The sequence below is a fragment of the Onychomys torridus genome, chromosome 13, assembly GCF_903995425.1.
Source record: "Onychomys torridus chromosome 13, mOncTor1.1, whole genome shotgun sequence".
NCBI classification, from domain to species: Eukaryota; Metazoa; Chordata; class Mammalia; order Rodentia; family Cricetidae; genus Onychomys; species Onychomys torridus.
Genome location: NC_050455.1, coordinates 54,829,694 through 54,845,555, shown reverse-complemented (window position 1 = coordinate 54,845,555; position 15,862 = coordinate 54,829,694). Strand labels below are relative to the sequence as shown.

At 45.6% G+C, this 15,862-nt stretch overlaps 1 protein-coding gene across 1 annotated transcript; it reads left to right on the top strand.

Moving 5' to 3' along the window:
• The first annotated feature begins 10,250 nt into the window (after nucleotides 1–10,250).
• On the top strand, nucleotides 10,251–15,848 carry Pmaip1 (phorbol-12-myristate-13-acetate-induced protein 1). The gene is made up of 3 exons (XM_036205237.1): nucleotides 10,251–10,454; nucleotides 12,836–12,994; nucleotides 15,403–15,848. Exons 1-3 carry the CDS (start codon nucleotides 10,403–10,405, stop codon nucleotides 15,504–15,506), a joined length of 315 nt encoding a protein of 104 aa, XP_036061130.1. The 5' UTR covers nucleotides 10,251–10,402; the 3' UTR covers nucleotides 15,507–15,848.
• The last annotated feature ends 14 nt before the right edge of the window (nucleotides 15,849–15,862 follow it).

Genomic DNA, 15,862 nt, shown 5'->3' with positions numbered 1-15,862 from the left:
AACAACAACTACTTCCTGAGTCCCAAGGAGCTCCCAAGGAGTGTTACCCTTTGGAAGAGACCACACTACAACCCAAGATCTGGATGTACAAGCATGAAACCTTAGCATTCTTTCAGGAGAGTAAGGCATGGGAGTCTTGAGCTCAAGACCAGCCTGGGATAGAAGCCTATTTCTAGCCAAAGAGAAAAGAAAGAAGAACGGAGAACGTCACAGTATTAGTTCACATTTTGTTGCTCTATTCTGTCCCATTGTGCAATATGAACCCAGGGTCCTGTGGAGTGTCTGATAACACAAAACTGAAGGGGAGTGTCTCCCTGTGTTGGGAGGGGGGCCTGGAGCATGCTAATAATAACATAGTAAGCATAAGAGTCCTGAATCCTGTCTATAATTCCTACCAGCTCTTCCACCTCTCTGGTGTTTTGAAAAATAACATGTTTGGAGACAGACTATAAAGAAAAAAAAGTTGTGGGCAAGTGTGACTGTTTCACCGTGTCAAATCAATTTCTCTAAACCCTTAAAGGAGCACCTGCTTTGCTCTGACAAAGGGTTTGTTCTTTTAACTGTGACCTATTACTTGAAAATGCTCCTGATTACACAGCAGGGTGTGTCCGGTCAGGTGACCCCATCTATTTTCAGTTGCTTATAAGTAGCTCTGCCAGTGCTGGGGAGCCAGCACATGTGGAGAATTCTCATTTTCAGGATAATGGTTACAAAGCCAAGCACTTAAGATTTAGAACTAATGTTTTCCTTTCCTTCTGTTTTGTTTTTGTTTTTGGTTTGGTTTTGTTTTGTTTTTGTTTTTGAGACAGAGTTGAGCATTGGACTTACTGGGTAACCAAGGATCACCTCTTCAACTCTTGACCCTCCTGCCTCTACCTCTCAGGAGCTGGGGTGACAGGTGTGCACCCCCTAGTCTATGTGGTTCTGGGGCAGAACCCAGGGCTTTGTGTATGCTGGACAAACACTCTACCAATGGGCCTGCAGGGGCACCAGCGCTTCTAAACCAGGGCAAATGGTTCTGAAATGGAGGTCTTCCTTTCGAAATGCCATTATCTCGCTTCATTTCGCAAACTCCTCAGTTCCTTTAAGTGCTGTGGGCAAGGAGCTCAGCGGGGACTCTTTAGACCACAACCACTCAGGAGTTCTTCCTCTTGTTCCCTCGCCTTCCCATCTTCCCAATCAACCCACAAGGATCCTGACGACTGAGGATGACGTGAGACTCTTACTTCCCCAGTAATTCTGACGCAGCCAGGTTGCCTTCTGAGGGCATGTTGCTCAATGTTTCTGCCTTGGGAGCCCAGGAGTGAAGCAGCAAGTTCCTGGCACTGCCTATACTGTTGTCTTGATTTACTTGTGGTTGTGTCTGTAGGGGTTTTTTGAGACAGTGTCTCCTTAGGTAGTCCAAGGCGGCTTTAAGATCCCTCTGCCATCTTAGAGCTGGAACTGAAGGTGCCGGCCACCATTTCCAGCTTACCCACTGCTTTAAGATGTCAAAATCAAGCTATTATTCTGATGGATGCTCCTTTGACAAGATTTGAGGAGTTTAATGAGATTTTTCACCATTTATGTTCTTCCTGTATGGGCAAAGGGGAGGGGCTGTGGTTCCTTGAATAGATCACATGGTTGCAGGAGAGAACCAACTCGGCAAGTTGTCCTCTGAATGCCTCAGGCATGCCAGGCACACCATGGCATGGGCATCCCCTACACACACAGATAAATAAACAATACTAAGTTAGACAACAAGAGTAAATACAGATAAAAATGTTCTCTTTGTTTCTTTCAACAAATACAGCCATGTGGCTACCTTGAGATCTTTTCTTTCTAGGACTGGATCTTAGCTGCATAGTCTAGGCTGGCCTTCGACTTGATGTTGAAAGGACAGGAATTGGCACAGGGCACACCAAGACCAAGTTCTCAGCACAAAAGAGATTTATTTGCCCCAGAGAGACAAAGGACAAGGGAGAAGTAAACAGAAACAAGGGAGAGGGGTCAGGGGTATTTGCCCAGAAGGGACAAAGGACTGCCTCTGGATAGAGAGGAAACAGGTGTAGCCTGTAGGAAAATGGCGGTTTCTTTTTTTCTTTTTCTTTTTTTCTTAATTATGAAGAAATTTTTTACTCATTTTACATACCAACCACAGATTCCCCTCTCCTCCCTCCTCCTGCCCCTCAGCCTTCCCCCCAACACATCCCCTATTCCCACCTCTTCCAAGGCAAGGCCTCCTATGGGGAGCCAGCAGAGCCTGGTACACTCAGTAGAGGCAGGTACAACCCTACCCCGCCCTGCACCAAGGCTGTGCTAGGTGTCCCACCATAGGCACTGGGCTCCAAAAAAGCCAGCTCATGCACCAGGCATGGATCCTGATCCTACTGTTAGGGGACCCCTTAAGCAGGTCAAGCCACACAACTGTCTCGCTTCTGCAGAGAGCCTAGTCCAGTCCCACAAAGGATCTATGGCTGGTGGTCTAAAGCTCATGAGTTCCCCCTAGTTTGGTTTGGTTGTCTCTGTACATTCCCCCATCATGATCTTGATGCCCCTTGCTCATAGACCACCTCTTCTTGGAGTTCGATCTGGTGCTTGGCTGTGGATTTTTGCATCTGTTTCCATCAGTTACTGGATGAAGGCTCTATGATGACAGGATATTCACTAATCTAACTACTGGAGTAGGCCAGTTCAGGCACCCTCTTCACTATGGTAGTAGTCTAAGGTGGGGTCATCCTTGTGGATTCCTGGGAACTTCCCTAGCACCTGGTTTCTCCCTATCCCCATGATGTCTCCCTCTATCTTGCTCTTTCCTTGATCTTCCATTCTGTCCCTGTTCCAGTTCGACTACCCCGTTCTCTTATGTTCTCAACCCCCATCCCCTCCTCTCTATTGCCCCCCTCACCCCCCATTTTGCACATGGAGATTCCATCTATTTCCCCTTCCCAGGGTGATCCATGCACCCTTCTTAAGAGTCCTCCTTGTTAACTAGCTTCTCTGGAGCTGTGGGTTGTAGTCTGGTTATCCTTTGCTTTACATCTAGTATCCACTTATGAGTGACTACATACCATGTTTGTCCTTCTGAGTTTGGGTTACCTCACTCGGGATGATATTTTCTAGTTTTATCCATTTACCTGCAAACCTCATGATGTCATTGTTTTTCTCTGCTGAGTAGTACTCCATTGTGTATATGTACCACATTTTCTTAATCCATTCTTCAGTTGAGGGGCATCTAGGTTGTTTCCAGGTTCTGGCTATTACAAATAGTACTACTATGAACACAGTTGAGCCTGTGTCCTTGTGGTATGATTTAACATTCCTTGAGTATATGCCCAAAAATGGACTTGAGGTAGATTGATTCTCAGTTTTCTGAGAAAGCACCATATTGATTTCCAGAGTGACTGTACAAGTTTTCACTCCCACAAACAGTGGAGGAGTATTCCCCTTGCTCTACATCCTCTCCAACATAAGCTGTTATCAGTGTTTTTGTCATAGCCATTCTGACAGGTGTAAGATGGTATCTCAGAGTCCTTTTGATTTGCATTTCCCTGATGACTAAGGATGCTGAGCAATTCCTTAAATGTCTTTCAGTCATTTGAGATTCTTCTGTTGAGAATTCTCTTTTTAGTTCTGTAGCCCATTTTTTAATTGGATTGTTCGGTATTTTGATGTCTAGTTTCTTGAAGAAAATGGCAGTTTAGAAAGGGAAAAGGGGAAATCTCATGTTAGGATGAGTTGTTTGATTGGGCATGTTAATTGGGGCAGACAAAAGGGGGCTTTTGGTTGCTGGACTTTAGTACTTTGATAGCTAGACCTTGGTGGTCAGCCTTAAGAATGAGTCTGGCATAAGAAAGTGTCCAGATGAGGGAACAGACCTTGGTGGCTAGCTTTAGGGATGTAATCTATGGTTTACAAAGGAGAGGGAAGAGGATGGGCAGGGCTAACCAGTGCCATGTTTACCATGCTCAGGCCTGCCAGAGCCCCTTCAGACACCCTCTTGCCTTAGCCTCCTAGGTGTTATATGATAACATGCATGAGGCACCATATCTAGCTCTTTGGGGGAATGTTAAAGCCTTAAAATGTGGTTCTCAAAGAGTGTGGTGTGTGTCCCATCCATGCAGCCCCAACACTGAGAAAGCAGGAGCAAGAAGATCAAGAGTTCAAGTCAAATGTAGCTTTGGCAACATAGTGAGACTCTTGTCTCAAAACTATCCAAGACTGGATGAGATGTCTCAGTGGGAAAGAGCACTTGCTGCACAAGCGTGAAGACCTGAGTTTGGACGATAGCACCTATGTAAAAAGCAAAAATGAGGAATGGTGTGTGTGTGTGTGTGTGTGTGTGTGTGTGTGTGTGTGTGTGTGTCTACTGGCAAACAGGAGGAGAGCTAGGACTCATTGGCTCCAGGCTCAGTGAGGGACCTTGTCTCCAAAGAAAAAGATAGAGTGGGGCCTCCTCCGGCCTCCAAATTCCCACACTCGGGCATGCACACACTCACACACAAACAAAAATTCACATATGTCAAGTTTGTGAACTCTAAAGTCTCCACTTGTTCCTCCTCACACAGAATTCTAGCTCTAAGAGCTTTGACGCCGGGAATTTCTTTTGCACTATCTTACACAGCAATCCCTGTGGGAGCCTCTTCCTGCAAAGGATCCCCAGCCTTCAGGGAGCTGCTTCCCCACTTCTGCAGGGTCTCCCTCCAAAACTCTTCATCCCTCACTTCCTGTTAAAGGAGGCAGTTTGCACGCTCTCCCCTCAGGTCATGAGACTCTGTGAGGGTAGAGGGAAAGATAAGGCTTCAGAAGTCTGTTTCCTAGTTCTCACATTCAAAGAGGAAGGTCACCACATTATGCCCACTTCTGCACATGACTGGTTTAGGATGAAGCAATCCTTGCAGGCCGAGCCCTGGAGGCAGAGGGAGAGGCATGAGGTCAGCACAACTGGAACCACACAGCAGCTCAGTGTGAGGGGACCCATGTAGCAGCTCAGCTGAGGCAAGGGGCCGGGAGGTGTTGGCGGCAACATTTCTCCTCAGCCCACTATGCTCAGGGCATCTGTAGATCACTCCAAGTGTTTTCTTGTTTTGGTTGTTTGTTAACACAAGATCTCTCTCTATATAGCCCTTGAACTCTCCAAGTAGATCAGACTGGCTTTGAACTGCCTCTGCCTGTCCAATGCTGGGGTTGAGGGTGTGCACCCGCTCTCAAAAGAGAAACATAAACACCAAGCCAGCCACAAACTCTTCATCAACAATAATGTAACTGCCTGTAGGATACGCTAGGGCAATGGTGGCACAAAGCTTGTGGTCGTAGCCAGTTACTGACTTGACTTAATGCCCACTCCACAAGACGGAACCCATATCTGACACTGCTTGGGTGACCAAGAACCCAAGACTAGATAGCCCAGGGACCTAGGGTAAAACTAAACAATAATGATCTAAAGAAAAAAAAAATGTAATGATAAAATGACTCCTGAAGATATTCTTCCATACTCATAGATCGGCACCTTTCTTGGCCATCATCAGAGAAGCTTCCTCCTGCAGCAGATGGGAACACATGGAGACCCACAGCCAGACACTACTTTGAAACATAATCCCTCCCCTCAGATCCCAGGAAAACACCACCACCCCACTTCCTCCCTCATAAGAGGAGTCGGAACGATTTTAAGAGTCAGAGGGGATGGAGGACACTAAGAAAACAAGGTGCTCTAAATCAACAAAGCTCCTATGAACTCAGACTGTGGTAGCATGCACGGACTTGCTCCAGTCCTCTGCATGTATATATGGCTTCGGGTTTAGTGTTTCTTTTATGGGATTCCTGTGTGTGCAAGTGGGTGGCTTCCTGATTCTTGGGTCTTCTCTCAGGCTCTTTTCCTTCTATTGGTTTGTCTCGTCCAACCTCCATGTGATAGCTTTTATCTTATCATAGTTTATTTTGTTGTATTTTTAAAAAATGAATAAATGAAAACCTAGGCACTAGGGTTAAGGTTAACAACTGAATGGTCACCTCTGCTGGGAGAGGGAACATCAGTCTTCTCAGTGACACTGGAAAATACATCAACCACTCCAGGACAGGCTTCCTATTCAGTAGTTGATCCACGTGGAATTGGGCTCCACAGTTTGTGCTTTTATTTGGATAGTTTGATATTTTTTTTTGGATGCTTTGTTTTCCTGTTTTATTTTTTTCGGGGGGCGGGGGGTGCTATTGTATTGTGCTTTTGAGAAAAAAAATTAAAGTTGGGTGGTAGGGATGGGGAGGGGATTGGGAGAAGAATTATTATCAACATATTTGATTTGGAAAGTGTTTCAAACAATAAAAAATATAATAAAATCAAAGGCTGAGCACAGCAGCATGCCCCTCTAATTCCAGTGCTTGAGAGGTGAGCCTGGGGCTTGCTGGCCAGCTAATTAAGCTTCAGGGAGATTCCGTCTGTAAAAATAAGGGAGCTGGCTCAGTGGGTAAATGTGCTAGTCACATACGCCTTGATGGAAAGAGTACCAAGTCCTGAAAGGTGGCTTCTGTGAGCCAACAATACGGCTAAGCAGATAAAGATACCTGCAACCATGACAACATTGAGTTCCATCCCAGGATCCAAAGTGGAGGGAAAGGATTGCTTCTCACAGACTGTCCTTTGACCTCCACACGTGAAGCATCTCTCTCTCTCTGTCTCTCTCTCTCTCACACACACACACACACCAAAAGATAAATGTAACTTTTTAAAAGTTGCTAGGCAGTGGTGGCGCATGCATTTAGTCCCAGCACTCTAGGGGAGGCATGGACAGGCGGATCCCCGAGTTTGAGGCCAGCCTGGTCCACAGAGAGAGTTCCAGGACAGCTCCAAAGCTACACAGAGAAACCCTGTCTTGAAAAAAATAAAAAATAAAAAAATAAAAGGTGCATTCTGGCCTCCTCACAAGCACCATGCATATACCCACACACATACAGTATTTTTAAAAATGGAGTAACCATCGACCTCTGATATACACCTTCCCACACAAACATACACTCACACACACATATACCACACCAGATGTCTGTTGATATAAATGTGTTAACAGCTTAATAATAAACTTCTAAATTTACATAAAACACAGGAAGACTGGCAGTATTTTTCAATAGCTGCTACAGTATGCAACTCTGTTTAATAGTTCAGACTACAATATCAGTTTCCAGAAACATACATATAAATACAGTCACAGACCATAAATACCCATTTGGCAAAATGTCTGCCTTTAGGCCAAGAAAAAAAATCTTCAAAGTAAACAACCTTAATGCTGAGGCCCACTAACTACTGAGGTAAGTTCTTCCAAAGTGACTAGCTATATAACACCCTTCACAGGGTTATGAAACCCTTGTCTCATAACAAAAATGAAACTAGCACACATGTTCAAACAAAACAACAATATTTCAATTATAAATAAGTAAATAAATATTATTCCCGGTAAAACTCAATCATGAGGTTATTTCCCTTTTTGGACAAGTTTTAGTTTTAGTTAACAGACAAATTAAATGTGTTTACAGGGTTGAGTTTCAATACACGGACGCTGTGGGGAAAGATCAGAGTTATGAGAAGACCCATCCCATCACTTCTGGTGGGTGTCATTTCCTTGTGGTCAGAACAGGCAGGCAACATCTTTTCTGTTCTTTTCAAGTGTGCACTCACTGTTATCGCCTTGCTGTATAAAAGACTGTCAGGCCTCACTTCTAGCTTTGCACTTGAGCCAGGGGTGGCCATTTCCTCATCCCCCAGCCCACCCCCACAGCCATCTTAATCCTATTTGTTGACATGGCCTTTTGTCAAAATGTAAATGACAGGGAGCAGAGCCCTGTCTCTATTGGCAGCTCGGTTATCTAACGCCCATGTTTGACAAATAACATTTCCTGCTTTTTAAGGCTCAATTTTGTTTATATTCCCGCTTTTAGAACGCTTTCAGCCTTTGACAGTTTCCTAGTCTTAGCTAATACAAGTAATAAAAAACGAAGACATCCCTTCAGCAGACAGATTTCAACACTGTTGCATATGTACTCAGTAGTGGGACAGCTGGGGTTAGGGTGTCTTAGTTTTAAAGGAACCTCAATGCTATTTTACAAAATAGGTGTCCTGCCTTACAACACTGACGAAGTTATGCAGAAATCCCTTCTCTTCTTGAGTCCTTTCCACGCTGGTTATCTTTCGCTTTTGGTAACAGTCAATCCAGAGAGTATAAGATCATCTCATGGTGGTTTTCGTTTACATTTCTCTGAATCACTCATCTGTTGGTCATCTGCGTACCTTTCAGGGAATGTCTATTCCAGTCTCTTGCCTTTGTTAACCAGGACTGATTTGTTATTGAGTAGTCTGAGTTTCACATTTATAGCCCAGATTAAAAATGAAACTCTAAATCTGGAGTGGTAGTGATGGCTTGGGAAACAGAGATGGGTGGATCTCTGAGTGAAGGCTAGCCTGGTCTACCGTTTCCAGAGCAGCCAGAGCTACAGAGAAACCCTGTCTCAAAAAATACAAAAACAAAACAAACAAAACCAACAAAAAAAACCTCTAAGAAATACTTGTGGCAGGTAAAATTTTAGGAACTTCTTATGAATCTTTTACTAAGTTTTAATTATATCAACTTAAAAAAGTTTCTCGTTTTTCATTGTCTCAGGTTACATAAAATCTCAACTCTCTTCATGACATAATCTTCAATCTGCAAGAATTTTACTGGCACCAAGTGACCTTGATATACTTCTAACGTTTTTCAGTTACTTGGTAGTTTTCCATACTTTCCAGTTAATGGTTACAGTAACACACTTAAAAGTCACCTAAACAGACACAAAAGTTCATGGTGACCTATGAAATCAATATTCACTATAACACTTAATGTTAACAAAAATTAAATGTTTCCTCTCAGAAAATTAAGTGGATGAAACTAAACAGTACACATTATTCTGGAGTTACTGTCAAGAAGGGAAAATCAATAGGGGGCCCCAGCTCCCTTTAACCCTGGTTCCCAAGCTGTTGTTAGTTTACCGTTACTCTCTTGGAAAATGAAGTCTGAGTTGCTGGAGTTTATTTTCCAATAGACCCCAACAACCCGGGCTTAAGCTATGGTGAACAACTTGAAGACTCCATGCAGCTACCTGCATAGAACCTGGAGGGTCCGCATTAAACAGAGCAGATAATAAAGCACCATTTTTTTTTTTTTTTTTTTTTTTTTTTTGGTCACTGCACTTGCTTCCAGTGGACCTGCCTAGATTTACTTCAAGAGGGGCGTTGCTGTCTGCATAGGGAAACTTGGGCAATTTAATCTCTATCAAATTATTTTTGCATCTGAAAAGTGGCCAAATTTCCGAGGGCCAGGTTGAGGACAGGACGGGAAAATGCAAACCCACGTCTTTATCATGAAGGCCTCCAAGCCTGATACGTAGAATTATTCAAATGCCTGCCAGACAGTGCGCCAAGACGGTCCTGTTCCCAGAGAACCCATCTTCCTTCCTCCACAAAGGAGCTAGCTAGACTGTTCATAGATGGTGGTCCCTTCCCTGTGCAGAATCAGCACATCCAGAAGAAACGTGCGTAGCTTCTCAACAATCCCAGTCCCGCCGGGGAGGACCAGCTCGAAGCCTGGCGCCACACCCGCAAGCGCCTGCCCTATGCAGACACTATTTATTTTAACCATTTGCAGTCAGGACGCAGCTTTTCCCAAGTTTAACTTTGTACTCGAACTTGGGACTCTGCTCACGTGACGTCTACTAGCGAAGACCTGGTCTTATCACTTCTTGGAACGATCCATCCACACTTTAGAATGCTGAGAGTTTTTCCTTCCCCATTCCTTTCCCGGGTTGTTTACATTTGTCCCTAATAGGCGGAGACTAAGAAAGCCGTGGCGCCTGGTCTCACCGCGCCCCCACCTTGCTTCCCAGTAAGATTTTCTTAGCTACTCCTGGAGGGTGCCACTGCTACCGTGGTGGACGAGACCTCTCAAAAGTTGATCCTTCTCTGCCACCTTCGTGGGTTTTTTTTTTTTTTTTCTTCAAAGAAAGCAATTTGGGGTCTTGAGCAGGACGCGCCCTTCTTGCGCCCCCCGCTGAGGGTCGGCGCCGAGGCGGTCTGCGGCTTGTCCCGGCAGGTTGCGCTACGGGGCATCTCGAGACCTGCACCTCCTCTTCGCTCCCGCGCTGCCGCGGCTCGCAGGGGCGGGGACACGGGCGGGCTGACGTCAAATTACGTCACCGGGGAAGTCTCCCTTAAGACCCAGGAGCAGGCGTGGGGCGCCACAAGAGACAGGATCCCTGCGCTCGTGCAGCCCACGGCAGCTCGGTGCGTCTGGCCCGAGGCACCCTCGGTCCATTTCGCGCAGCCCGAGCCCGGTGGGAGTCGCAGAGCCCAGGTTGGGGACCTCAGTGCCCCGTGCGCAGCGGAGATCGCCGCGGCGCTTAGGAGATGCCCCGGAGCCAGGCGCGTCCGAACGCGCCATCCAACGCAGCGTGGGCAGGTACCTCTTAGCAGTTCGGCCAGCGGACACCCAGTTGAGGTCAGGGTCGAGGTCACGGTCGGACGGTTCAGCCCCTTCGGGGCTCGGGCCAGAATGTTCGTGCCTGCATGTTCGGGCCAAATCGGCTCCCCGGCTCGCGCCTTCCGAGGCGTCTAGAAAGTTCTTCCAGGGCCTCTACCAGGACTGCGGGCCTTGTGGGGAGCTCAGGCCATCGTGTCATTGGGATGCAGGTGCATTTTAGGCCAGAAAGGATCTTTTCCAGCCGTCTGGTGGCTCTCTGCTTGCTCTACCTAGTGGGTCAGGAGGAGGAAAGAAATACACATGCAGACCGTGGACTGGAAGTTAGTTTTAGCCGCAGGTGGAGGTGGGAGAGGCCTCCGGGCCTAGCGCTTCCTTGACAGGCCCTCTTCCTTCCCAGGCCATCTTTGAGAGCCCCCTACATCTCGGGTTGCCCCACCTCCAACACCAAGTGAAGTAGTGTTCAACCTTTGGACTCTCCCAGCTATCACACCCTGGACCCATAGAGGCGTGGGCTTGAGACTGACAGTGAGCAGCGTTTTTAACTGTCCAGATTGGGAACGGCAGGGGAATCCAGGAGAATAGTATTTGGTCCGCGACTCTCATCCGCCAACTCTTCCCACTCCAGGCACTCATGCAACTCCCTGTCACTGTTGAGGGTCGGTTCTCCCACCCCCATTTTCTCCTTTTTTTCCTTTTTATACATCTTAATCAAAGGTGACAGTCACCTACCTGCTAAGAGATTGCAAGGCTCTGGCCCGGAAATAACTTTGCAGGGCATACTGGTGTTTACTCAGTTACTGGCCCGGTTTCTCCTATGGTTTTATTAGGTCAAGGGGCAATTTAGAAGTGATACATTGCAAGTGTAAAGGTAGTTAACAAGTTAACAAGACCTAGATGGAGGAGCTTTTGCCTTTTTTTGGTGGTGTCTAAGTGTGCTGACCATGTTTCTGAAAGGTCCAACATGAGCAAGGCATGTCTGGACAGACTTAAAGAGCAGCATGGAGTCCCGAGGTCAAGTAGTGAATGTGTAACTAATATGTTGCCGGGCGTCCCTGCCTCTAACCGTGGCGCTCAGGACGCTGAGGCAGGAGAATCCTCCTGGGCTGTATAGTTTAAGGCCCGGCACTGTCATAGAGTGAGAGCTCGCCTCAAAAACTCAATTCCCCCTCCTAAATCAAGGTAGTAGAACTAGGGTGGAGCGCAATGGTAGAGCCAATACCCAGCGTGCCTGTGGCCTTGAGATCTTTGAGCTGCTTTCTGCCTACCCCCTTTTGACAAAGCACTAATTGCTCCTAGAAATCCGGACTTATCAATTTTTATGCTGAATTTTTAAAACCTGCATGTTAATATAGTTTACCTTAAAAGAGTGTTCTATGAATATTTCTGAAAATATTTGACTTATTAAACATATTGAAACATAGCACACTATGGAATCTCTTAGGGCCTCTGGTTTCACTCAGCGGTTACGGAAATTTATCCGAAAGTAGGCTGGAGAGCATGTTTTACTATGTACTTAAAGTTCGCCTTCACTGACAACCTAAGCAGCAGGCGTCTTGGTTACAAAGTAGAGCAGCTTTTTAATTTATGCGTAATTTTGGTCAGTCTTGAGGGGTACGAGAACAACTGGAATTATGTCTTTGAAATTGTTATTTATTTATTTATTTATTTTGGAGCTGAGGATCGAATCCAGGGCCTTGCGCTTGCTAGGCAAGTGCTCTCCCACTGAGCTAAATCCCCAACCTTTTTTTTTTTTTTTTTTTTAAATATATATTTTTAAGTAGACTGATTTTTATATTAGTTTTACTTGTAACAGTATTTTCTTAATATTCAGCTACTTTAATTATTCTTAGTATTGTTCAGCTATTAGAATACCTAAATTCTAAAAGGTAGTAAGACATGCATTTAACGTTTCTTATGTTTCTTTTCTATAGTTGTGAATTGGTACAAAGTAGGCTTGTAGGGAAACAAGTTTGGTTTTAAATTATTTTCGGGACTGGACTTTTATAGTAAAATTTTATGAGAAAAAACCAAGTTTTTAAAGGAGGGCATAATTGAGCAGTGACACTTTGCCATTGGAAATGGCGCATGTTTTCAGAAACCCAACTTCTGTTCCCTGGTCAATCTTAAGGGAGAAATAAAAGGGAGACATCACTGGGTTGGTAAATGTGAACGTCTATATTTGTAACTTTTGTATTGCGCTATCAGGATTGCTGTGTGGGTGCACACAATTCCAAGACCTTTGGGAAACAAGCATGTCCAAATAAGCATGCTAGGATGCTGGCTAGGTGGGTGTGCTAACTTGCGGGTCACGGGTTGGATTTGCTGTCAGTGTTAATTTCCAGGGCTTGCTTCCGTTTCAGAGCTAGCGCCTGAGTTCGCTGCTCAGCTCAGGAGGATTGGAGACAAACTGTACTCTGCGCGGTGTGAACCCAACCTCACTGCGGTGCTGGCGGAGATGCCTGGCAAGAAGGCGCGAAAGAGCGCGGCGAGGAGCCCAAGCCCAACGCCGGATTCAGAAGGTACGGGCTCGGGCGCTGCGGGGCTGCGGAGGCCAGGCTTAATCCGTTGGAGCTCGCGCCTGCCCGGCGCGTGCCTTTGGAACCCCATGAGAAAGTTCTCGAAGCAGCAGCTTGCGTGTTAGCCAAGCTTCTGCCCTCTGCACGTTGCCCATCTCCGCAGCTGGTGGGGGCGGGGAGGGTCTGTGCAGCCGGCCATCCTAGAGAGTCACTGGCAAGCCCCCCTGGGCGCTGCTGGAGGCAGGGCATCTTCGTCCCTGGGATCCCAGCTCAGAGGACTTGTCACCTGTCACCGTGAATGCCCCCACTCCTGGGACTAACAAAAGCAGTTCTTAAGCTGTTTCTGGACCCGGTTCTCCCATTCTGGGCTGTTTAAGGTTTAAAGACACCCCGTAGGGATGCCTGAGTTGTGGAACCCAGGAGGCCTTCCTCCTTAGTTAACATTTTTACGGTCCCTGTTGGGAAGGTTGGATGGGAGGATGGGGCTTAGCAGGTGAGGAGGAGTTCTTTTTTGCTTTCTCTTGTCTCTCGATTGCATCACTTTGTTCACAACCCACCCAGTCATTTCGCCCGAGCACCCTTGTGTGTGTGTGTGTGTGTGTGTGTGTGTGTGTGTGTGTGAATCTCATCAACACGGGTCTGCAGTCAGCTGCGTAGGGGCCGGAACTCTGTAGGTCGGACTGCTATTTCTACAGACACCTGCAGTAACCCTTTCACGCCTTTATTTCTCAGCCCAGTAGGCGTGCTGAGCAAGTGTCACAGAACTAGTGTGACGATGGCTTAATGGGCGTTAGGTCAGCTTTCCCTGGTGCTTCCTTGGATGGAAGACCTTCAGTCCACCTGTGGGGATGTCCCGGAGTGGTGCTTATGTTTCTCAATTGGGTGCTGGATAGTGGGGGGGTTTTAGGAGGGGAGGGAGGGCAGGGAACAGGGTCTTATTTAATAGTAGCTGCCTTGAGCTGTCTAGTTCTCCTGTCTCTCCGTCTCTGGGATTGACAGCTTCTGTGCCACTACATCCATTTAAGCAGCAGGTACCAGCTGACCCACCGCCCTGATATTATATATATATAGTTTTTGTTTTTTTGAGACAGGGTTTTTCTGTGTAGTTTTGGTGCCCGTCCTGAATCTCGCTCTGTAGACCAGGCTGGCCTCGAACTTCCGCCTTGGCTCTGCCTCCCCTGCCCAGCAGCGCTAATGTTTTTAAAGGGTTTTGTGCTAACATAACTCACTTAACTGAACTGAAAAGAAATGTCTGTTTTCCCCCACGTGTAGCCTGAAGCCTACAAAGAAAGACATCTATACGAATTAGGCAAGTTCTATCATATGGTGAAGGAAGGGGTCACTAGCCTCTTGTTGGCTGAAATGGAGTTTTAAATGTTTTCTTTACTGCATAGTCAGAGCTCACATTTATTTTGTGCCTTCATAAGTTTGCCAAGTCATTTTCAGAAAAACGCTGTCATTTTTGAATTTGTAGTTTTAAAGTTCATTGCCTTAAAGTGAATCAAAGGGGTCAAAACAATTCCTAAGATCTCTGTAAATCATGAAGGAAAGTTGAAATTATGAGCAAGATTCAATTTATTTAGCATAAAGCTTACTTGGGGACTCAATTACTTGCAAGCACTTTTCTTAATAACATCCAGCCAATTACTATACTTTAGTCCACAGAAAGGAATAAACATGGGGTCACTCGTCTCTGCTTAAGACAGTGGATTGATACAAACTGGGCTTGTTGAAATAAATTGGCTTAGGCCACAATGTCAGTTTGAAAAAGATTTTAGAAGGCTAGGCTGCAAGTCCAGCACACAGTTCTAGGAAGGAAGCAGGGATTAGGAGTTCAAGGTCATCAGCTACACTGCAGGGTAAGGCCAGAGGCTATTTCAAATCAACAACGTAAGTTTTGTTTCAGAATGTAAACTCCAACTTTACAGTAAGCTTTTATGATTCTTACGGAGGGAAAAGAGTTCCTAAAGACTCTTTATATTTGCCTGCTGTAAGGGAGGCATGAGTTAGGAGATACTGCCATTTGAAGATCAAGTCTACTTGAAAATAGGACAAGTGCTTGGACTTTGGCTTTTGTTCTTTGCTGGACCTTATGAGGAAAAGGTGACATCATGTGAGACGGCAGAGGTCTGACTAATGGTACTGCCGATAAAAATTTAATACATGTAATTTCTATATTTGGAGGAAAAGTGACCTTATCTAGGGTGCTTTTAAAAAATCAAAACAAATGTTTATACTCTTACCTGATCTTATGTGTGTTTATATTACCATATTGGGAAAGTCAGGTGCACTAAAGTTGAAGAAATTGTCTGTGAGAGCCTCAGCTTGTCACGAGCAGTGTGCTAACTCTTGCTGGTTTACAGTTGAGCTGTTGTCCAAGTTAATGTTTATGTTTGACTGTTCTTTTTCAGACCTGGAAGATGAGTGTGTTCAACTCCGGAGAATTGGAGACAAACTGAATTTATGGCAGAAACTTCTGAATTTTATTTCCAAGCTCTTTAATTTAGTAACCTGAGTTCTTCAAACGTTTTTGCAAGAAGGGACTCCCGGAAAGGAAGTTCCCAGTTGGTGCAAATGTCTATTATTGTGATGTGACGGAGAGGGATGAGGAGGTTCCCTGAGCACGGATATAATGAATAAGATGGAAATGAATTTCTTCAGGAAAGTTTTCGGAAATCGTCCTTTGAGATGTGATAACGTAAAACCACATTTATTTTAAATCAAGACTAGAGGAGTCATGGAAATAGGGAGGTAACTAGGAATACATCTGTCTTTTGAGCGTTGGTCTGGAGTTTTTGCGAGAGGTCGTTGTCAAAAGTCATAGAAAGGGGCGTGGCAAATGATTACATCGGGTGGAGGAGAGTTGTTCAG